This window comes from Saccostrea echinata, unplaced genomic scaffold (assembly GCF_033153115.1).
Source record: "Saccostrea echinata isolate AGI-Se365-2 ecotype Australia unplaced genomic scaffold, CSIRO_AGI_Sech_v1 ptg000002l, whole genome shotgun sequence".
NCBI classification, from domain to species: Eukaryota; Metazoa; Mollusca; class Bivalvia; order Ostreida; family Ostreidae; genus Saccostrea; species Saccostrea echinata.
The window spans coordinates 22,085,975-22,110,551 of record NW_026889751.1 but is presented as its reverse complement, the minus strand read 5'-3'; the positions used below and the strand labels follow the sequence as shown (position 1 = coordinate 22,110,551).

The 24,577-nt window shown below is 33.4% G+C and overlaps 3 protein-coding genes across 3 annotated transcripts in view; 2 read left to right on the top strand and 1 right to left on the bottom strand.

Annotated features, from left to right (window-relative positions):
• Positions 1-24,577, bottom strand: part of LOC133174849 (tripartite motif-containing protein 2-like) — a 231,287-nt gene that overhangs the window by 188,660 nt on the left and 18,050 nt on the right. The gene's annotated exons all lie outside the window — the stretch shown is intronic.
• On the top strand, positions 4,096-5,797 carry LOC133174884 (uncharacterized). The gene has a single exon (XM_061309991.1). The coding sequence runs from the start codon at positions 4,103-4,105 to the stop codon at positions 5,795-5,797; it is 1,695 nt and encodes a 564-aa protein (XP_061165975.1). The 5' UTR covers positions 4,096-4,102.
• LOC133175019 (kinetochore-associated protein 1-like) overlaps positions 18,922-24,577 on the top strand; it is an 80,140-nt gene continuing 74,484 nt past the window's right edge. The window contains exons 1-8 of the mRNA XM_061310115.1: positions 18,922-19,051; positions 20,004-20,118; positions 21,153-21,268; positions 22,236-22,302; positions 23,049-23,135; positions 23,483-23,589; positions 23,976-24,063; positions 24,482-24,546. Of these exons, the coding sequence (XP_061166099.1) occupies positions 18,926-19,051; positions 20,004-20,118; positions 21,153-21,268; positions 22,236-22,302; positions 23,049-23,135; positions 23,483-23,589; positions 23,976-24,063; positions 24,482-24,546 (771 nt within the window). The 5' untranslated portion in view covers positions 18,922-18,925. The remainder of the gene's footprint in view (positions 19,052-20,003; positions 20,119-21,152; positions 21,269-22,235; positions 22,303-23,048; positions 23,136-23,482; positions 23,590-23,975; positions 24,064-24,481; positions 24,547-24,577) is intronic.

The window sequence follows — 24,577 nt, the reverse complement described above, 5'->3', positions numbered from 1 at the left end:
AAAAAAAAAAAAAAAAAACAAACAAAAAAAAAACAAAAAAAAAACAAATCTTTTTTCCAAAATGTGATAAACCTATTTTGAGGGAGGGGGGATCGCTCACTTCTAAAGCTTCATATCTATGACTTTTCATACCAACTTAACACGGGTTACAGTTTTTTAGGGGGAGGGGGTCTGTGTTTTCCGGGCGGGGGGAGGGGGTTCCAAGGTAACTCTCAGTTGGTTTAGTATATACATGTAATAACTGCAAATTCCAGGGGGGGGGGGTGGATTCCGGACCCCCCTCCCCTTCTAGATCTGCGCATGAATGGTTTCGTTCATGTTTTCCAACATTGTTTTAAAAGAATAAAAGTGAAATTAACAAAGGTTGGACAGAGTATATGCCTTATTTAGCAAAGAAACAATACTTTTTCATGTGCCTTTCCTTATCATCAAGTTTGAATATGTTTACCTTAAAATTGTGTTAAAATAAATTTTAATTTCATTATTAAATATATATAAATATTCTTGTTTGACTTAGGCCTACTTTATTAAAATACTATATCCTGAATGAGAAATAGCATAAAACTATTTAATTATGCATTTGTCATGACAAAATAAATATTCAATTCTGAATGCTACAATAAATATGGTAAAGAAATATTATTATTTCAATATGAATAAAAATATTAATTAGAAAATAGGAATAATGTTTTGGGTTTTTTTAAATCAATGTACAAGTTCCTACACCACGCGGTAATTCACTAGGCTAGGTGCGGGGGAGTTCGAATATGGGGATCTAGAAACTTCGGCGGTCTGTGTATTAGGATCGTTTAAGTCACTTGTTGAAATTTTAGAGTAGAGAATATCTCAAACAAAGCTTTTAGGGGGTGATTCATACTATGTCTAACAGTGTTAAACGGAAATTTCTTTAGTATTCTATAATATTTTGCCATAAAAAGACCGTGGGAATAAATTCACTGATGGGCGCTAGTTTTCATACACACTTTTTAAGAGTTAACATAATTTAATTACTTTCAAGCGGATTGCATTGGATACTACTAAAAAATTAAACAGTATGCCATATTTGTTAAAATAAACCTAGTTATTATCTATTTCGATACAAAAATTGGTAGTTTTAACGAACAACAAATCGTGGGAATTTTCCCGATTTCCTACTTTCGGCAATATGCGCACATACTCAAAGGTCACTTTTTGCACGTATAAAATAAGTAATGCATTCTCATGGCTCTTACCTATTTAACTCTCTTTCTTTCCACTATCTAAAAAACTTTTTACTGGCAATAATAAGTTGTGTCTGGTGACATGCGACATGCAGCCGACAGCTCGCTTACTGAAAATGAGGTCACTGACGTCAGAGGGTTTATGCTAATCATGGAAGAATCTTGGAAGAAGGCTACACTCTGATTGGTTGATTCTTGGAAGGACTTTAGGTAGCGATTGGTTACTGCTTCCAAGTTTTAATCGTAAACATTGCTTGGAATGTAGCGCTAAGGCTTCGCGCTACCGTGAACGGTTCTAAAACATAGATATCAAATACAATTGAACTTCAGTATCTTGAACACTGTTATCTCGAATACCATGGATATGTCAAAATGATTTGGATGTACCCCTTATTCTTTAATCAAGTATTTTACCCTGGATATCTTGAATCCTCGGATATCTCAAACTTTTTTTTTGGTTCCACTGGGTTCAACATAAGGAGGTTTGAGTGTTTGTTGAAAATCTTTTGACTGTAAGTTAATTGTAATATTCCAAGCAGGGATGGGGTCAATTACATTGGAAAGAAATTACATTGAATTACAATTACTTGCCAAAAACCTTCAATTAAATTACCATCACAAGGATTTTGAAATGTAATTAATTAAATTACAATTACTTTGCAAATGTAATTAATTAAATTACAAATTACATTTTATGAACTTATAATAAATAAATAGTCATGAACGTTCTTTTATAGTCATGTCAGATTTAGTTACAACATTTTTTTCTTACATTTACATTCTTAAGGTGTTCATTAAATTTTCTAAAATAAAGTGTCTCCAGCTAACTTCTCAAATAAAGTGTCTCCAGCTAACTTCTCAAATAAAGTGTCTCCAATTAACCTACGATTATCAAATTTGAAAGGTTTTTCCTTCACAGTGAAGACACTTCCACTGGAGCATATATGTGAGAGGAATAGATAGATACTGACTAGCAATTAGATTACCGTGTTACCCATGTTTTTTTCTTCACCTTAATTCAAATGTGTTAGAAAATTTGATGTAATTTTTATGCTTTCTGGTACCGGTATATATTTATGCAAAACAATGATGCATTTTTGCCTTAATGTTTCCTTTTAAACATGAGCTATCTCAGAATATTGAAATACAATATCATAAATGCAAATACAAAGTGTGTAAAATACATATCTATTAAATTTCTCTGCCATTAGGGCACTAATTACCACCTGATAATCACTCTAACACAAGCTGTTAACAGATATGGCAAACAAAGGATTAGAAGCCATTGGACTACGCATTTCAACTGCTGTAATTAATTCATAAACAAGTTAGAAAAACTATTATGTTTATTTGTATATTAAACACAGAGAATATTTTGAAAGTTCCTTTAAAAAAAACATGAGATAAAACAGCAATTCACTAAAAGTAGGAAATAGGAATATTCCTGTAAGATATCAACCATCAAAATATTTTCCCCAAAAGATCAGTTAAGCTTTTTTGAATAGTGTATAGTGGGTTTGGGTGGGGGGATGTATTGATTTTTCATTCATTATACATCAATGTAATTGAAAAGTAATTGTGAATTACATGCATTTTCTCTCAAGTAATTAATTAAATTACAATTACTTGTAATTGAAAATTTGGCCAATTGCACATTACTTTCAATTACATCAAAATTTGGAATTTCCAAGGATAAATGCCGAGGAATGCCTTCTTAGGATTTTTATGCATTTTGTTTACGGTTGTAGATCTGTTATATAAAGATCTTTGGTAAGTTATACGCTTATAGAATCATGTATGCATAGACGACTTTCACATTTACAAAAGTTATTTCCCTTTAAGGGGTGAATCTGGGGTTAGCTGGCCTAACTCACTGTTTTCGAATTCCCTCTATAACATTACAAACTTTATGGGGCAGTGTCTTACAAATGAAATCTGTAAATACATGTTTATTATGTTTTCTTTATTGCCCAATATTATGGCAAAACAGAAAAGGTACAGAATTGACCAAAAGCATTCAAAGGTTTAAAATATTTACAGGTAAGTTACAAAGGATATATATATAGAAAAATTATCATTATGCTGACAAAGAGAGATAACTCTTTAAAAGAATGTGAAAGTCGTCTACTGTAGAAATTGTAGAAAGTGACTATACCTTACTGCATGGTCAAACCAACTTAACTGCTAGGCCTACCTATGCAGGGGGGGGGGGGGGATCATTACACTCCGATATTTGATTCAAATGACATTTCACTGAGATATATTGATAAATCATACTGAGTCCCATTGATAAAGCAAAGGTTAAGGACAGGAGTAGTATATCCATTAAACTTACTAGATAAAATCTCTTATATCAATATTTCGTCCATCATATGAAAACATACACTAAAATATGAATATATTGTGTGTGGAATCTTTTTTCTTATTAATAAATTTTTTAATGCCTACTTCTTATGATGCAACTATACTCTTTACCAAAAGGGACTTTTTTGGGAGAATAACAAAGGTGTAAGTGAAGCTTGCATAGCATGCCCTCTAGTGAGAGATTGGTTTCTAAGTGCGCCCTCTGGTGGGAGATTGGTTTTTAAGTGCGCCCTCTAGTGAGATATTGGTTTCTAAGTGCACCCTCTGGTGAGAGATTGGTTTCTTGGTGCGTCTTCTGGTGAGAGATTGGTGTCTCAGTGCGCCCTCTGGAGAGAGATTGGTTTCTCAGTGCGTCCTCTGGCGAGAGATTGGTTTATCAATGCGCCCTCTGGTGAGAGATTAGTTTCTCAATGCATCCTCTGGTGAGAGATTGACAAAAAGGTCTAAAGAGGTGATGTTCTACTGTAACATTCAGACAACATATATATCTATTAATACTTCAGAGTCATGCTTTAATCATGAACCCCTGTACCAGTGCTCAGGATGTGATGCGATGTGACCTGTGCGAGACCCCTGTGGTACAGATGCACTGTGATACATGTCTTGTCAACCTGTGCAAGGCCTGTGTGGGAGAACACTTTTCTGCTGATGTCTCAACACCCCATAAAATTGTTCACTTTAAAGACAGAAAATCCACCCCCCTCTACCCTGGATGTAAATTTCATGACAAAGAACGATGTAAACTGTACTGTAATCAGTGTGGCATTCCTGTATGCCATAAGTGCATTGCATCAGATCAACATCTAGGTCATAAAGTATCGGAAATCTTACAAGTTGTGGAAGAAAAAAAGAATAAGTTCATAAAAGAGCAAACTGAATTAAATGAGACGATTTATCCAACCTACCAGGACATTGCCTCTGATGTACAAAACAGAATGAGTCAGTTAGAAAAGGAATATGGAGATCTCTCAACAGCCATAACAAAACATGGAGAGGACTGGCACAGAGAAATTGACAAGCTTGTCAAGAAACTTAAAGCTGAAGTTGATGAGATGAAAAACACACAGTTACAAACTCTACAAAAACATCTGGATGAAATAAACAAGACAATGTCTGACATCAAGGAAGAAATCCATTCAATTGAAATTGCTATAGACACTAATGACTTGTCAAAACTATTTAGTGTCACATCCAATGTATACACATACAGAAATCTTCCACACAAAATTATATCATCTTTACCCAAATTCATTGCAGGAAAAATCCAAGGAGAACAACTTAGTAACCTGTATGGAGCCTTATCATCAAGTTCTTTAACATCAGATAAACATGGCTACAGCATGAAGACAACACAGAAATCACCAGAAGCTGGATCCTCTCCTCCAGTTAAACAGCTGCTTGATGAACCAGAGACTGTCAACACCATAGACACTGGGTATAAATATGAACTTAACAATTTGGCCTGTCTGAGTGATGAAGAAATCTGGACAACTGGATATGACAGCATCATGAAACTCTACAGCATCAATCAGGGATCACTACTCAAGTCAATCAGAACCAAGTCAGGGTTCATACCATCTAACATAGCAGTGACAAAAAGTGGAGATCTAGTTTATACTGATTACAGTGATAGAACCGTGAACATTGTGAAGAATGAGAAGATAGAGGAGGTGATCAGACTAAAGAAATGGAGACCTAACGGTGTCTGTAGTACCTCCTTTGGTGACCTCCTGGTTATCATGGACAGTGATAATAAAAAACAAACAAAAGTTGTTCATTACTCTGGATCCACAGAGAAACAAACCATTCAGTTTGATGATAAAGGCAAACCTCTCTATTCACCTAGTTCTCGTAATTTAAGATACATAACTGAGAACAAGAACCTGGATATCTGTGTGTCTGATGAGGGAACTAAAGCAGTAGTGGTGGTCAACCAGGCTGGGAAACTGAGATTCAGGTACACTGGACATACTCCTGCTCCAAAGAACAAACCATTCAATCCACGAGGAATCACCACAAACAGTCAGAGTCACATCCTTACAGCTGATTCTAACAATGACTGTGTTCACATCATAGACCAGGATGGACAGTTCCTCTGTTACATAAACTGTGGACTGAGTGTACCCTGGGGACTGTGTACAGATACAAATGACAATCTGTTTGTTGCTCAACAGAGAAATAAAAAAATGAAGAAAATCAAATACCTGCAGTGAAATCCAAGATTAATACCAAACATTTTCTTTGCTCAAATTTATCATTATATCAGTTTACTGTGTAAACTTCTATCTTTAAATAACACAACTGTTTCTATTAATAGCATAACTGAGAAACAAAAATAACAAGAAAATCAACTAAGAAATCCATTGCTATAATGTATATTTTTAATATCAAGACAAGTTTGCAGGCATCATATTTGTACAATATTTTAATTAAACATTTTTAATACTTTTTGGGGGTTTTATTTGGCTTGTTTTTCTTATTTCACCTAGTATAAAATCAAAAGTCAAAATATGCAAATTTAATGAAACTTGTTTTGAAAAGGAGGGGTAGGTCTTAATCAAGAAAGTTTTGTACAGAAAGAATGTATAAGAAACAAGCAAATAGAAAGAATTGTGGTCCCTAGCTTTTGGGCTCTTATTGGTTGTTGTGTAATGATTTATGGCACATTGTAACTGTTGTGCGAAAAAGTTATATATTTTTAAGTAATACGATCTGCTTTCAAAAGTTACGACTGAAACTTAAATTTTTGAATGTCAAACTTGAGGTATGTGGTATGCAGTAAAAAATCATAGTACAGTTGGAGAGGTTTAGTCACAGGTAATGTTCATGTCAAATATGAAAGTCTTGTTTCCACTGGAACAAAACTTATGGCTGAGGTTGAATTTTTTAAAAAGTAGGTCAATCTTCAAGGTCAAGGTTATGATTTCAAAAATCATAATAGATCTAGAAAGGTATTGTCACAGGTAATGCACATGTAAATAAAATATGAAAGCCGTTTCCACAGGTGCACAAATTAGCCTAGATTAAAATTTTTGAAAAGTAGGTCATGAGTTCAAACACCATAGCACATTCTAAAATGTCTTTTAAGTCTTTTAATACATGTACATGTATAATGTATGTATTTCTTTAGATTTCAAAAATATCCAACTCTATTCTTGTTCATTTTACTCCATTATGAAGGAAATAAATCTCCTGCATTCAAGTTCCTTCAATTGATCAGAAGTTTTGAGACAAATTTCATATGTTCTGAAGAAAAGGTCAAAATGTGGAAATTTAACAGAGTGACAACAGAAAGGAAAATGGAAAAATGACAGAGTTCATTTAAAAAACTCACTTGAGTCATGGATTGACACAAGCTACATGTAAAACATATATTCTTTTACTTGCCTCATAATGTAACATGAAATTCTTCTCCTTTGCACCACTGGAAAAAAGAAATGAGAACATGTTTTAGCCATAGCTCTACCATACAACAATATTACAATTTTTTGAAGACAAATTGTGAATTGTGAATATAATCATATACACTGTACTCCACCTGTACTTCTTGTTTGTCAAACTAAATCCACTTTGAAAGTTGAAAGAAAAACATTAAGCAACACAGATATAGGTATTATTATAACCCCTCTTTTTATCAAAAAGGTGGAATGAAGCAGGGTTATGAATGTCTGCCTAAATATGTTTTGCACTTGTAAATTTACAAAATATCTTTGAATACATAGGCACAAACTTCATTTAAATTTTTTAAAAATTTCTTGGAAGCAATTTTAAAAGACAAAACAGATTTTGTAATTGTATAAAATAGTGATTAATCCCAGTGAGTTATCTCTCTTATCAGAGGGTCAATGAATCTTGACATAACAACATTACCTGATAAGCTGGGCAACAGGGTCAAACTTTAATGACATGTCTAAAGAATCATAAGCCATGGTACACAGAACCTAAAGAACAGATGAGAAAAGTTTCAGAGTACATGTGTAATGTTTGACACACAATTTTTGATTTGCATGTCTACATATACTTGAAAGAAAATATATATTGTGAATTTGCTACAAAAATTAATAACACATTTGTCATACATATGCATAATTACAATTAATAGTAAACATTGCACAGTCAAACCTTATTATCTCAAACTTCACTGGGCAGAGAAAAAAACTTCAATATACTGTACGTGTACATAAATTGGCATATTCAAAATTTAATGCAATCACTGGGTATAGAGTTGTTGGCATAATCATGAATCAGTGCCACACATGTCTGTGCCGTGTATTGTATATATAAAAGATTTATTAGCGGTATTCATAAATTAGCGCATCATTGTCTGCACCAAAGCCGCTAAAATATGAAGCCCGCTTTTTTAAGTACACATACAGTATCTAGGAATTCAATATATTGTGGTTGAATTATGGTTCCTAAAGAACAAGAGACCAATGGACCACAATGCTCATCTGAGTTACTATAGCCCTTCTGTTCTTCATCAGCAGATTTTTTTCCTATACAGTGGAACTTCGATATCTCGAACACCGATATCTCGAATACCTTGGATATGTCGAAGTGATTTGGAAGTCCAAACCACTTATTCTTTAAATATTTTACCCTTGATATCTCAAATCCTTAGATATCTCAAAGTTTTTCCATGGTCCCATCAAGTTCAAAATAATGAGATTTGACTGTATATTCAAATGTAAAACTTAGATTACATATTGTGGCCCCACCCTACCCTATGGGGTCATGATTTGAAGAAACTTTTATCTGCACTACCTGAGGATGCTTCCATATAAATACGACTAAACACTTTACTTTTCTTGAGTAGAAGATATTTATATAGATTTATAGATTCTTTTCCATTATATTCCTATATATAAAACTTTGATTTTCCATTTACGCACCACCCAACCCCAGGGGTTATGATTTAAACAAAGCTGAATCTACACTACCTGAGGATGCTTCCACATTTTCCTATAGAAAACTTTGATCACCCAAAGTGGCCCTATCCTTCCCCTGGGGGCTGTGGTTTAAAAAATTGAATTTTCACTATTTTAGAAAAATTTCACACAAGTTTCATATTTTCTGGCCCATTGCTTCGTGAGAAGTATATATTCAAATGACATAACCCAATTTTCACTATTTCTTAATTATCTCCCCTTAGAAGAGGGTGTTGCTCTTCATTTGAACAAAGGACTATTTATGATTAGAGTCAATTTTGGCCCCCATATATTAACATTTTTTAAAAGTGATTCAGGTACCGGTATGTACAATTTCTTTTTATATGTAGAATAGTTAAGATTTTGATTTTCAATATACAGAAGTTCAAATGGATTGAAAAACTGTTTAAACAAAATACCTTTTCCCTGTAGTAAAGATACTCTTCCTGAAGATTTGTTTAATACACCTCTGTATGTACTGGTTTAAATCATCTTCTGTCATGGATGGATAAAGATCTACAACAGAGAAAAATTAAATGGTTTTATCTCTAAAACTTACAGAAAAAATAATTAATTAAAGCATATTTGTAAATATTTTGCAATGACAGGCATATCCCCAAAAACTTTAAGAAAATTCTATCAAATTATTCCAAACCTATCATCAACATTAAAGAGTTATCCGTAATTAGCCAGTGCAATCATCGGCTAATGAAAATACCACCAAATTGCAGTAATCTGCTGTCAGATCTTTTGCTTTTTTCAGATATTCGACAACAAACATGTACCAGCAGGAAATCCAGCTCATAGGGATTGATGCGGAGAAAGGACAGCCAATCCAATATTGTGCACAAAAACCAGTCCAGAACTTGTGATTAAACTAACTTATAAGGACAGTGGTTAACATGTCTATCTTATAGTCTATTTTAATAGCCACAATACTTCAAGACTTTTTCAAAACCCTTGTTGCATTGTATTTAAGGGGGGAGGGTCCGGAGGGATGAGTGGGAGGGTTGTGAACACATCTGGCTCATTGTTTCCCTGCCCAGCCATCAGACAAGTTGGTGGGCACATTGTTGGGTAGACAGGTTATCTACAAAGTATCCAACCTATGGCAATGTGTAATAAAAGTCAAGTAAAAGTCGGGTAAGAAGTTTTCGATTGGGGTCGTAGCCAAGTCTGCAGGCCTAGGGCCCCCTCTACCTCTTGTAACAGGAGGGGAGGCTTAGTACTGAAGTACTTGGGTGTAAAAGTACTGCTGTCCAGTAGCAATCACCGGAAGCAGGGTATACAGATGTGCTTGCAGCTCTCTCGGTCCCAAATGTCTAGTACCTAAATTTGGGATCTCAGGCATCTCTGACCAACACAGGGCCACTGGTTTTGCCCAGTACTTATTAGTCGATATGACAGCTATCCCTTCTGGACCCTAATTCTTGATTGCACATCTTATGCAATGCAGCCATTTAATGCCAATTCCCTTATGTCCATCACAGTTATGAATAATGCAAGATTGTATATGCTTTTGTTCAAGTCTTTAATAAATGTAATGAAAATCATACAGCTGTTGTCTATTGTAAAGCTGGCACCAAGGAATGGTCATGATGACCCTATGTGTAAAAAGAATCAAGTAACAATGCATGTCAGGTCCTGAGGGTCAGTGATTACCTGACTGTTCAATTAATTAAAGCATATTTGTAAATATTTTGCAATGACAGGCATATTTGCTTAGAGAGTGTGGCTCTTCATTTGAACAAATATAAATCCCCTGCTCTGTGGAACACTGACATTTTGAAAGAACGAGTGCACTTACAGGCCCCGGTAAAATGTGAAAAAATGAAGAATCAAATTAAGCATAATTTTTCATCTTAGATCATTAATTGGTATTTAAACCATAAGATTCAACAAATTTTATCAGTGGAATTCATGAATATACAAAGAGCAAAGCCGTACAATGTGGTAGGGGTCAGCGGACATTTGTGATTTTCTATAGTAAATCGAGGACCGTCATTCATTTCAAAGCTTTTGTTTACTGTCAGCTTAACGTTGTACAAACTTGTGCGAATGACAAAAAACGCATTATACATTATCTTATAAAACTTGTGTGAAAGTAGGAAATTTGTACAAGATTAATCTTGTACTTTAAATACTAAAAATGTAGAAAAGTCCAATGTTTTTCCTATAGCAAGCGAGAGCTATTTACCTGTTTGACCTTTGTTGAACCCACCCGTGGAATAAATTATTTAAAATACCGGTAGTCACGTGAGTACTCAGGTAAACATTCCTCAAATGCTCACTGTAAAAGATAGCCACGTTTTGTATCATTATATCGAAGTCGTGCCACATAGAGAAATTTGTATGTATTAGGTTTTAAGAACACGGGTGGGTTAGGAGAGTTTAGTGTCGTTAAAATGTCATCACCCATGAAAGCATCAAACATTTTGAACATTCTTGCAAGACAATGGTACCGGTAATGAAAGCCACCTAAGTACACTTTTTTTCATTTTAAAAATTTAAAGAATTAATGTTTTGAAACAAAATGTTTATTGTATTATTTCAAATGCAAGCGTGCAAATTTCTTAGTTTAATCACTATGGCACGAGGCATCTATAAAACTTCATTTGATTTTTTCTCAGGTAAAATAGCGCAAGATTATCATTCGGAAAACACGCCCGTCAATGATCCACCATCAGATTGTTCAAGTGTCCAATTTAAATGTCTCCTCCTCTTGATTTAAATGAATGAAACTCAAAATAGGTTCGGTACAACTTTTCCGGATTTGGGGTATCTATAGGCATTTAAAAATCTTCATTTGTTTCAAATCCACGCTGATTTAGGTGATGTTTTAACGTGATTTTAATTAGAAATATCCACTTGTGTTTAACTACCGTATAGCGGGTATTTTATGCGGTTGTCCAATTTTTGCGGAATTTTGCGGATAGGACAAATCCGCAAAAATTACAATCGCAAAATATTTTTCAATATTTCTTCAGATATATATTTTATACATGCAAGTATGATAAGTTGTGCGTATGTCACAGGATTCTCATTAACGCAAGAAGCTGCGTACTGGACGCAGCAAAATTATTTGGGACGCAAGGTTCTTAAAAACGATGCGTCCGCAAACTCATGAGTGGACACGTCCTCGTTAGCGAGAATATTCGGGTGTCATCGAAAGTCGAAGATTTTAGATGTCACTCAGGATTTGTCCAAAACATATTGAATCAAAACGTTCCTGTAAATAATATCAATTTAATAATTTTATACAAAAGATCTTTTCTTGTACCTATTTCTTTATTTTATACGGATATGCATGTAGGCCTACATGTAAATGACTAAAAGAGATTTCGCAATTATTCGTCCAAACTCCGATATAGCTGCAAACAACACATATTAGCTTTTCTTTTTTTCTTTAACACTTTTTTCAATCTTGTGTTTTATCTTGAGACCATAATTACTGCTTGTATACACAATGTGGCTTGATTGTCTCGTGAATTTCACTCATTGCAGACGACTGACAGGATAAGTTACGCCTCATTACACATGGCACCTGTGATTGTATACGGTCAACTTTAGGTTACTTGATTATGCAACTGTTTGTTTGAGCTTAAAATATAAACACCAGGTTAATTTTGATGGCAATTAACTATAAGTGTATTTGTAGATATGGCTTGGATTCATTATCTATATATTTAAATATTTTAATACATCGCAAAAAAAAACGTTTGTTACAATGTAGAATAAAGATTTTTATTGTTGTTTGGGTGGACTGATACTGTAATAATTCATTTTAATTGGGACTCGACATAATTGTACAAAGACTAACTAAAAGATAGTAGTTTAATTAAGCTAAGTAGCTTAATACCAGTTCTCATGCACCTTTGATCAATATGTCTCAATGAATTTATAAAACGTAAACATGGCAGCTATCTGATAATTCTTAGAGTTTGGTGATCATACCAAGTATATTTTTTTTGCGGTATAATGCAACCGCAGAAATTGAAAACGCAGAAATTAATTTGCTATCTTTTAGGGGTTAAATCGCAAAAATTTCCAACCGCAGAAAATACCCGTTATACGGTATTACAAAAAAAAAACATTTGGTAATATATTCCAAAACAAACGGCACTGAAAAGGGACCCATTAAGCATTGCTTAAGTACATTTGTCCTTTCACTACTCTCTATTAAGCTGAAATAATATTTTCTGTAAGACTATCTGACAATTCTGGACACAATCTGACCCACCTTTTAATTCATTCATCACACCACTGACAATAAGCTTCACAGCTGAATCTCTTGAAAACTGAAAAAAAAAATAAATGTGTACAAATGTAAAATTAATCTAATACAAATGTTTTCTATATACTTTTAGTTCTGAATAACATTTTTTATGACTTTTTAACTTATCAGATATTCCAGACCAATAAGGTTTTTTTCATTGCTTAATTGAATATGTGTGTAACTCTAAAAATATTCCATGTTTTTAGGGTAACCTAAATTGTTATCCTGCAGAAACCATTGTTGACTGAGGTTTTCATGGGATAACAACTTCACGTTACCCTAAAAAAACATGCAATATATTTTTTGTTATACTGAATGTATTTAAAATGCATTTAAATGAAAACATCAATGTGAACCATATGCACAAACATTTTGTGCAGTTAACAATTTTTATACCATTACCTGCTGTCATGCATTTTCAACTGTTGAAAGGTAATGTTACCTGGAGGGCATGATTTAAGCACGAGTGGGGTAATAGTACTTTTTAACAAATGTGGGTTTTTTTTTTAAAATCATATTTGACCAAATAAAAAACAGTATAAATGGGCATACTTCCTTTGGATCAATATCTAATAACGTCATTATTTTCAGAATTTCAGAGTAGTCTCCCTTTTGGGAGTTTACCATCTACAGACATGTAATTAATGATTAAATTTCTCAGATCCTCTATACTTTCGATGATATTAAAAGACTCTTCGTAACCAACTTTAATGGCTTCCTTAAACAAATTGTAATCCACTGAGTTGGCTCCTCCCTCCAGCATAACTATCAAAATTTATATCATGTTAATCAAAACACACCAAAAACACTTTTAAATGTTTAAGAATGATATACAGTTCACTGGCAAGTAGTGGTGCTGCAATATGAGTGAAAAATTCTCAAAGGTTATCCCTTTCTCAAAAGGGATGTTAAACAAACAAACAAACAATCCTTGTTTACTAGATGTTACCTTGAAGGCCCTACCTCTAGATAATGTCTGCATTGTTTACTGTCATTATAAGAGTGTTAACCTAATCATGTTTTTATACCTTAATGCCATTGTCAGAGGGTTTACATATTCCTCATTTAATTAAGGTAAACATGAGCTCCCAAGTTTAGATTTGTGTTGTTTCTTGTCATTGTGAGAGTGTTTACTGTTTACCTATTCATTGTTTACTGGATTAGAGATGAGGTCCCTAGCTAATATCTTCTTGCTAAATGTCATTGTAAGAGTGTTTATCTATTCTTTGTTTACTGGATTAGAGATGAGGTCCCTTGCTATTGTTTTACTAGCTAAATGTCATTGTAAGAGTGTTTACCTATTCTTTGTTAACTGGATTAGAGATGAGGTCCCTAGCTAAGGATGTCAGTGTAAGAGTGTTTACCTATTCCCTGTTTACTGGGATTAGATATGAGGTCTCTAGCTAAGGTTTTTGTTGTTGAATGGCGTTATAGGATGATTACCTATTCCCTGTTTACTGAGATTAGATATGAGGTCTCTAGCTAAGGTTTTTGTTGTTGAATGTCGTTATAGGATGTTTACCTATTCCTTGTTTACTGGGATTAGATATGAGGTCTCTAGCTAAGGTTTTTGTAGCTGAATGTCACTGTACGAGTATTTACCTATTCCCTGTTTACTGGGATTAGATATGAGGTCTCTAGCTAAGGTTTTTGTTGTTGAATGGCGTTATAGGATGATTACCTATTCCCTGTTTACTGGGATTAGATATGAGGTCTCCAGCTAAGGTTTTTGTCGTTGAATGTCATTATAGGATGTTTACCTATTCCTTCTTTACTGGATGTGACCACTAGGTTGATTTTACTCTGCTCCAGCTCACGTCGAAGTGGATTTATTACAAATTTATCATCTACATATCCAACCCTGACAGCCCCTGCATGAAAAAAGATATAAATAAAAGCAAGCACTCAAAAAAGATTGCAATATAAGAATCTTAATGACCTTGTCCTTAGAGATATAGAAGAGTAATAGGGACAACATACATGTAAGTGAAAACAAGACACACTTCCACAATATTATGTACATGTTTACCTGTATGTCCATTTTAATATGTTTTATTTCCATTAGTGAACTCTTCAAAATTAGAGGCACGTTTGGTCGTCTGACTGGGACAGCATGGCGTTGCGGATAACACAAAACATGCCAATCTCAATCCAATTTTAAATGTTAAATGTATTTGTCATTCCAATTAAGAGTAGAAGAACTAAAAGACATATGTAAGAGAACGAGAACCCTAAATTTATCATCCATTAATTAAAAATACGACATTTCCGAGGCATGTGTATTGTATTTAGATGTACCATACGATAAATAGATACCTACGATCAACAATAGATATTATATAAATAGTGCACGTTTTTGAAGGTAACAGTTGAAATTGACACCCCAAGGAAAACCATTGTCAACCGACGCGTCATATTTATTTTAATATACTGAATGTCTTATTGATTTCGGATGTCATAAAAAAAGTTCGGAGATCGTCGTTAAGTTCACGCTTAGAAAGCTTTCAAACTCACCTCTTCTATTTTTCTCAATAAGATAGTTTTGGAAAAGATTTACCAACCTCTTTATTGTTTGTTAGCTACTCAAAAAGTCCTTTATCATCTAAAGTTTGCACTCACAAGGATGTTTCGTCTGTCGTTTGTTGTTTTCAAGTATACTACATTGGACGCAAGCTCTTATTGACGTTGTTTATTTGCCTTCTTTCAAACGCACAACTGACGTTTTGAGAATTCTACGGTGAACCGTACGCGCATGATTTGAACGCATGTGACATTTTCGTAATGTTACCCGTTGTCAACTGTGTTGCTAACGTTGAGGGTAATATTACGGATTGTTAAATGCGTCTAAACCAATCAGATTTTAGTATTTAACATGAAAGTATAATAAAAATTGATATCGTTGTCATTCCTACTCTTGATGTATATAAAGTGCACAACAATAAAATATTTCATTTGCATTTTCTTAGGAATTGTTCATAGACATTCAACATATTGTTTACATGTTTATGTTATGTTTGTCCCAGTAATCCCGCGAGATTTGTACATTTTCTGACTTTCTGACAAAAGAGCGCACTAAGAAGTATAACTTTTCCATAGTGGAAATACAACGTATTGTCACAAGTTGAAAAAAAATCAATTATATCAGTTAAGACTTTAAAAAACAAAATCCAATATAGCCTTGACCTTAAAAATGATATTAAGAGAAAAAATCAAGAAAAGCACTGTTTAAAATACTGTATGATTGGTAAATACTGGATAAATTTTTAAAATCTGACCTCAAAAAAGACAAATGCATCGGCAATCTATAAGTACATATACCTATACAAATATACATGTACACTATGTAAATCTATAATTTTTCCAGCATGAATAAGAATTTGATGATAAATACATAAAAAGGACAACAACAGACCTACAGGACCATTCCACTGATACTGTACAGAAGACACGGCTATGGCAGCTGATGCTGTATACAATAAAATGAAATATACAAAACTTTTTGAAAACACTCTTCTTAATCAAATGGCATGGTCAGATGTGGATTTACTACGTATACTTATTTCAAATCATCCTCGACAGGTTGCAAAGTATTTGTATTTTTCATTTATGTGGAGACAGTCCGTTATGTTCAGAAAATAAGAATGTATTTCAGTGTCATATTCATCTACCAATAACTTTTATAACAGACACTTGCAATCTTAGCATACAAAATACATATACATGTATATATATCACAATTATGTTTATTTACTTTTTTGTTGATCTCTTAACGTTGTGCTCTTTATTTTCTTTATATGATGGACCCCGTTCTCGAAATAGTTCATAGGAATCCTCTCAGCTGCTGCTGTTTTCAGTCTGTAATCAACCTGTAATGTACAAGCATCATACAGTAAGTTAAGACCCTGATGATGTCTCTATCTGAAACTATTTTTCTAGACAAAATTCCAGTCATGAAAACTACTTTTCTGTATCTGGTTGCAGTTGATTGGATGAACATGACAAATGCATAATAGCAAAATTAACAAAGCATTTTTTTTAATTTATGCACATTCAGTATAAAAATCTATTGTAGCTAACATTTGCTTGTAAGTATATATGCTATAACAGCTACCGAGAAACCCAAAATGCATCTGATATATCTACATTATATATAACAGCTTTCAATGTACCGGTACATGCTGTAAACATTATACATGTACATGACATGTAAGCAGAATTAATCCTCACCTTATATTTCATACATAGAGAAAAAAAGTGGAAGCTTTAAAAAATAGCAAAATGGCAAACTCTCATCCCCCTTGAATGCCAAAACCGAGTGAAAATTTTCAGAGATTTATATGCATTCAGTTTTGTTTTTAATATTTTAGCTTAACTTAAAACATTAGTATGTAACGATATCGAAAAAAAACAATCTTATATATGTTATAATAGTGACATAACTGACAGAGAGTCACTCACAGTGAGAGGAAGAAATGAAGATGGCTGGGATAGAGTTTTTGTCACTGCTGTTACAAGAACACTGCTGAAACAAAATAAGAATTAAACTGTCTGTAATGCAGAAAGTCTGATCAACAATTAAAACTCTCATTTAATGAGAATTTATAGAATACCTTTATAACTGCTGCACCATCTGCAAATTTGGCCAGTTTCCCTGTTTCTATGGTAAGTGTTCTGAACAATAGAAAAGAAAGAAATTGTTTGCTGTATTGTCATTCATGTTCAATTGTTCAAGAAATAATGTCACTCACATCACTGCCTAGATTTCTGACCTTCAGCCTTTTGATGGACTAAGTATTATTTAAAAATGGATTTTATTCAAAGTTTAGAAATTTAACTACGTTGATTAAATTTAATACTGTAGTGAAATTGCATATGTAAATACATTCCCTATGACCTTTCACCCTGACCTCATAGCAACCCACCAGTGCCGGCACGCTTCCCAAGTCAGTTGAGTCCCGTCATCACCTTATACTAAGGTAGGCGACATCATAAAAGTAAAATCCACTATATTTTACTTCAATACATTACTGTTGCACTCTCTACTGTGCAAGATCTCCAATGAGCATGATAATGAGTTATTCTGTGTAAGTTGACTTCTCATTCATTTATGTAAATATCACAATTTATAAAAACAAATTCAGCAAAAATTAACGTTAATTGCTTTAGCCTATTGCCTTATATACCATTCGTTATCATCAGCCAGAATTTTCTCTAAGAATTATTACCTGTTTCCAAGATTCACGGTTGACGCAGCTGATTGAAATCGTTTGATCACGTCCCACCGCTTGTATTTCAGCCATGTCTTTGATGGCATTTGAATTAATTTTGACATCGTTTTTATATGTAAGCTCTTTTTGATATTTTCATCATTTTTCACGCTGATGGCCAAAACACAAGGGCGCAGACATTTTGAAAAAAAAAAAGATAGCTTGAACATGATGTAATTCGAGTTATATTTATCTCACAATTTAGTCGGGTTTTCTACTTCCTTGATAAATGCTGTTTTTTATTTTCATATTTTAGTTATATTCTTCGATGTGTTATTTAAAAATATATAAAAAAAGTTGTTTTTTTTACCTTTATATAAATATACGAATAGATCAATCATTCAAATAACAAGAATTTGGAAAGCGCGCGAATTTTGTCTGCAGTATTTTTCATAGTATTTTGACATTGTGGACAAGCCTTATTTTGAGGTAAAATATGGTACAGCATGGTAAAATAATTGCAAAATACACAATTTAGCATTTTTTGCCCCAATATATCTATATCAAGATTATGTTACATTGATAAAGTCGTCTGCTAAATGTTGATACTGTGTGTTTTGAATTCTATTCATCATGTTGCATGTTGTCTGACTTTGAGACCCATTTTTTCTCCTTAATCCATTTGTCATTTTTGATACTAATAGTAGTTCACAATCTATAATTTTTCATGATATATGTTTATAACTTGATTAAATTTATTTGTGTATTGACATAGACTTTGAAGAAAGGATTACCTACAGAAACTCAAATCAGGATTTGGATACCATAAATTCATGTTAATTTCTTATGTTTTATTTTCCCGTAAATGTTAGTACATAAGTCTTTATTCATGTCATCATTTATTTTACCACCTGTAACTCTTCAGAAAAAATGCCATGGGATATTGTCAGTTCAGATTTTGGGGGAGAAGAAACGGTCAACTTTGGGCCGCGGGAGGAGTCAGGGTCAGCACTGTACCAGATTGATACCCTGGCTACAATATCATCACAAAAAAAGGTTTGACATGCAGAAGTGATGTCTAGTTTAACTTTTAGTGTAGAACAGAGGAGCTCGACAAAATTTATTTTGTCTCCTTACTTTTTGACCACTCTAAAAATAGAAATGCATGTTTTTATTGGTAGTTGTGGTCAAAAAGTATGTGCATAGCCCCTGAAAGTAGAGAGCAGGTCTGTCAATTCTACTTAAATTTTAAGAGATCTTTTACAAATCTTAGATGATCAATACTTTGCTTATATCCCATGTCACAAGGCAAGTGAATATATGTAAAGAAAAGTTTCCATTGAGTTTGTTTGTAAGACTCACCAGAGAGTTAATGAGTTATAATTTCTGATGGTAGAATGTCATATTCTGTATTGATATTACTTATGTTGCACTTAAATTTGAATGGTCTATATATATTATTATAACAGTAACTTGATCCGAAGAGCCGTATCATGTCGAGTTGACAGTCACGGATCATCAGATCAAACAAGACGCGAAGCGTCGAGTTTGATCTGATGATCTGCGCCTGTCAACGAGACGTGATACGGCTCTTCGGATCAAGTTACTGTTATAATGATAAATTTATTATATACCCCTTTACAACTAGCAAAGTATAATAAAAGGAAAAGTTTTTTGGATCAATTACATAACTTTTATCCATTAAACAAACCATTTTGTCAAGGAACTTTTTGATGCGCGAGAATAAAAACGTCATTTATCTGTGTACTATGTCATCAGTTTCAGAGAGGGGTGATATGGATTCAGAAAACCACAGTGTGGTGATCCGGAACGTCGGATCACACCGTCACGTGATTGCGTAAATTCAACAGTAAAACTGAGTGACAAACAGTCGGGTATATAATAAATCTCAGAACTAAAGATATTTTACACTCTTGCCAACAAGAATCCAGTAATTTACATCATTTGTTGGATTCACTTTCAGGTATAATATTTTGTATATTTGTAGGAAACAGAAGTTCCCCATATTGTGAGTTCAGTGAGAGGAGAATTAGCTTGCCTGTCTGTAGATAGACATGTCTCTGTGTTCACTGACTGTCAACACACCACCACTCTGGCTTATGGTGAGTTACAATCTAATTAAAATTAGACCTTTCATCTCGCTCTTCGTAAATTGATTTGTCGCTCGTGAAAGGATCTAACGAAACCCCGTTCAGGTCACGTTCTGTTGACCTTTGCGCCAACCAATCAGCTCATCGCCTCTGAAATTTTCGGTGTCATTACAGCTGCATCAGAACAGTGAAATATTACTAAATCAGTCCAGGGTATTCCGAATAGCAAACCAAGATGGCGACGTCCATGACGCCGCGGAAAGTGTATAGTTCGTCTAATATATGCTGCCTATGCGGGTTTTCTTTTACTGTTAAAGAGGTTGACAAGGATGGAACTGTTACATTTAAGAAGTTATCTAAGCTTAAACTTCGATTAAACGACGAAAAGCGAGAAGCGATTCGTGAAGTGACTGACATTCCAGAAAATGCAGACGGTGTATGCACCAAGTGTTTTGCAAAAGTTGAGAAGGTTGTTTCACGAGCGACAAATCAATTTACGAAGAGCGAGATGAAAGGTCTAATTTTAATTAGATTGGGTGAGTTAAGATTGCCTGTCAGTATAAATTGTTTGTGATACTGCTACTATACTTAATCTTCAATATGCAGTCAAGGTAATTCAGGGTTTCAGATAGCAAAAACAAATAACTTCCTCACTGCACTGCCCATTAGTTCTCTCATTTATATTATTCTTTGCTCAGAAATATTAAAAAAGAATGACAAGATCTTGTCAAAATGTTATGACCAAATGTTGATTAGGAAAGTATCCATGTTATGTAAAGGAAAGGATCCAAAGTGGAAAGTTCGTTAACAGTTCAAAATCATAGGCACAAACAAAATCAAATTTTCTAAGAATTTAAAAATTTTTTTCAATCTGTCAGAGATTTATGTATCACAATAGATCTCCCAATAAATATTCACAATTTTTTTTTAAAGATCCCTTTTCCACACTTGAAATTTTCTTATAAAGTGCTGTTTTTCTTTTTTATTATTATATTAATATTACAAGATTTAACTTTAATTACAAGTCTAATGTGATGTACACATAGATGCTGTTATAGAAGAAATGGCTCTGAGTGAAGATGGGGAGCTGATGATTCTGGGGGATTCTTCAGGGAGGCTTCATATTCTGGACACCGAGGCCTGTAAAATGATCTTCTCTCATGTATGTACAAACTCTTCCCATCTTGCTTGCATGTTTAATGACAAATTAGATAAAGTTAATTTGACCAACCAATATCCTTGACATCAGGTATTAAAGTACATATATGAACTGTTATATGAAAAGCGTCGTTTTGTAGATTTACCTTAACAAGGCTCCAGGTCTTATTTCATTATAAATATGATAAACAGTCAAACCTCGTTATCTGGAACTCGTTGGGACCAAGAAAAAACTTGAGTTATCTGATGATTCAAGATGTCAAGGGTAGAATGCTTGAAGAATTAGTAGTTAGGACTTCCAAATCTTTTTGATATATCCATAGTATTCGAGATATCAGTGTTCGAGATACCAATGTGCAAATGTGTATGAATTATTTATTTTTGCGTCATTTAAACAGTCAGAGATCATTTAACCCTCTTCCCGCAGTCACGCATTTTAACGCATATACCATTTCCTATTTCTAACGCAAAATCACACATATATCGTTTCCCCGCTATCATGCATTTTCACGCACTTTCAAAAGTAAATTTAATCTTCAATTTAATGCCAATTTCCTTCTAATTTATACTTGCTTAAATCTCATAAAATAAGAAAAGTTGTAATCTTATTAAAATATTACGTCATAATTAATTACGCTAAACTTTAGAGAAATTGTACCTCGCTATAAAGTGCTTGCGGGGAAAAGGTAACGTCATATTTCTATGACGTGAACATTAAGTGTATGTTGCGTCACAGTTCAGTAAGTTGTAAAGAGTTAAGACATGCTATAAAAAAACAAAAAAAAAGTTTCAAAGAGAAAATTTAAACATTCAAAGCTATGATTTAAAAAATGTATGAAAAACGGGTTTGGAATGTGTGTAATTAAACCATTTTGCTATAATTTAGATAAAGTAAAAAGGCAGATTTGGAATACTGGAAACATTTTTTCCTCTCTAAAACTAAAAAGTCTTATCCTTACATGTCCTTGTAGATTGTTACACCACCTAACAGAGTGGGGAAAACATTTAGTCGGATCAAATGTTTTGATGCAGAAGAAGGTAATGTGGTATTTGTCTTTAGCGTACATTTGTGTGAAATAATGTGAAAAAGTTCAGTCCTCTTGTGATTTACAATTTCAAATCTGTGTCTCCCCGTAACTGTAAGATATTGTTTCTGATTCATAGGAACAATTTGTGAGATTTATAGTGTTTTTAGAATTAGAGTGTGTTGTTTTTAAATGGACATAGACATACTTGCATTTCTTTTTTTATTTCTCACTTTTGAAAATACATGTATTTTACTTCAGTTTAATGATTTGAATTTAGATTAAATTTCTTAATATTGAATGAAGCACCTGTGTTCGTAAACATGGGCTCAAGTTCTGTTATTGTTTATGTTTACATTTTACCAGGTGTGTTTGATTTGCTAACATTGCACACATCACTGAACACAACCTGACAGCACTTGTGTGTTGGTTTTGCTTTCTTACATTTCTGTTGTGACTTTTCCTGATTAACGTTACAATATCTTTTATTGATACTGCACAGATTTCTGATTTCATTGATATGTGAAGGATAAATTTTTTTATGTGAATGTGCAGGAAAGTAGGACACTCAAACATGTCTGAAAATAATAATTTTGATAATTTTCAGCTGTAAGGAGTTTCTAAGCAAGTATTTATAAAATATCAGTTTGAAATGCTTTGGCAACATGTACATATAGCTGCAAGTCGTGAAATTCTACTGAAGACATAAACTTCATTACATGTATGTACTTGATGTTAAGTTGCCTATTGCTTTTTCAGGTTTGTACAATTTATTTGTGCTGGCAGTCAGTGGAGAACTGAAGATCTTGAAGAGTTTTAACAAGGAAACATTTTTGGCTGGAGGGGGTAAGGTCCTTTATCAATATATTTACATGTCTATCTATGGTTAAGTGGGCAGAAGTAGAAGATAACATGTAATTTTAATAAAATAAAGCAAGTCTGGTTTGATTATCAAATCTTTGGAATGTTGCATAGATTTATGGGTTTGATTATTATTTCTTTTGTATTCATGTTTTGAATCCAATCATTTGTTGCTAATGAATACAATGTAGTTTACAGCCTCAGTATTACATGTATATATCTACAAGCATCTGTAATATTGTATATATCTTTAAGCTTGTTGTTCATTAAAGGCATGTATTTATAAGCTTTAGTATCATACAAGTATGTACATGTATCTATGACTTTTTCAGATGGGATTCGTACCGTGCTGAAAGAGAAACTGATCTCGACCAACATTAGTCAGGTCCATTCCTCAGTAACTGACTTACTGTGTTTAGATGACAGCTTCATTACTATGGTAATGAGTAAACAGTGTTAAAATTTTGCTTTTTACAAAAGCAACAGTGTTCAGTCTCTGAAATCATTTAAACAAAAATATATAAAGATATTTTTCCTTGTGTACATTTTTAATAGTAAATATATAAGCATTAAGACTACTCCCAGTAAGTATTTTTTGTCAGAAGGTTTATTATAGATTTTTCTGCTTGATTTGATTTATAGGTACCTGCATTGAAAGTGTGTGTAATTATGCCACAATTAACAAATCATGACTTGTTATTTGATGCAGGGTTTACTGATGTTGAAAATCATTGCATCTTGTGTATCTACATGTGCTTCTTTGGAGGCAAAATTATCAAGAGTACTAAGTTTGATAATAAAAATAGATGACTTGTTTCATTGTAGGGGATTGGAGATGGAATTCTGGGAGTTTGGGAATGGGAAGGCAGGGAAGCAGTTCTTGATGAGGAAGTTGGAGATTACTTAATCTCAGGTAAAAGTAGGAGATTACTTAATCTCAGGTAAAAGATGGAGAAAATTTAATCTCAGGTAAAAGTTTGAAAATTATTTTATCTCACGTAAAAATTGAAGAATAATTAAACTCGAGTAAAAGTTGTGGATTCTAAATCTCATTTAAATGTTGGAGATAACTTAATCTCAAGTAAAAGATGGAAGGAACATAATCTCAGGTAGATGTTGAACATTGTGTAATCCCAGATGACAAAAAAATGTCATTGATATATCAAAAAGACCACATACTATTATATTTATGGTGATGTTACCTTTTACATGTTTTACAAATAAATATTGGCACAAAAACAAAAGCTGCTATACTATTATAATTTTATGAAGAATTGGATATACATGTATTTGTGAAACAGAAAACCTAAACCCAGCAGTTCTAATTTCAGCCTCTGGAATTGTACAAGGAAAAGTCACCAATGATGGAAATTTCTTATTCTCTTTGGATACCAAGGTATCATTAATATCTGATTTCTAGCAGTGAA

What these genes read in the sequence shown, in the direction of transcription:
- LOC133174884 (XM_061309991.1), top strand. Translation starts at nt 4,103, where the DNA reads ATGAACCCCTGTACCAGTGCTCAGGATGTGATGCGATGTGACCTGTGC.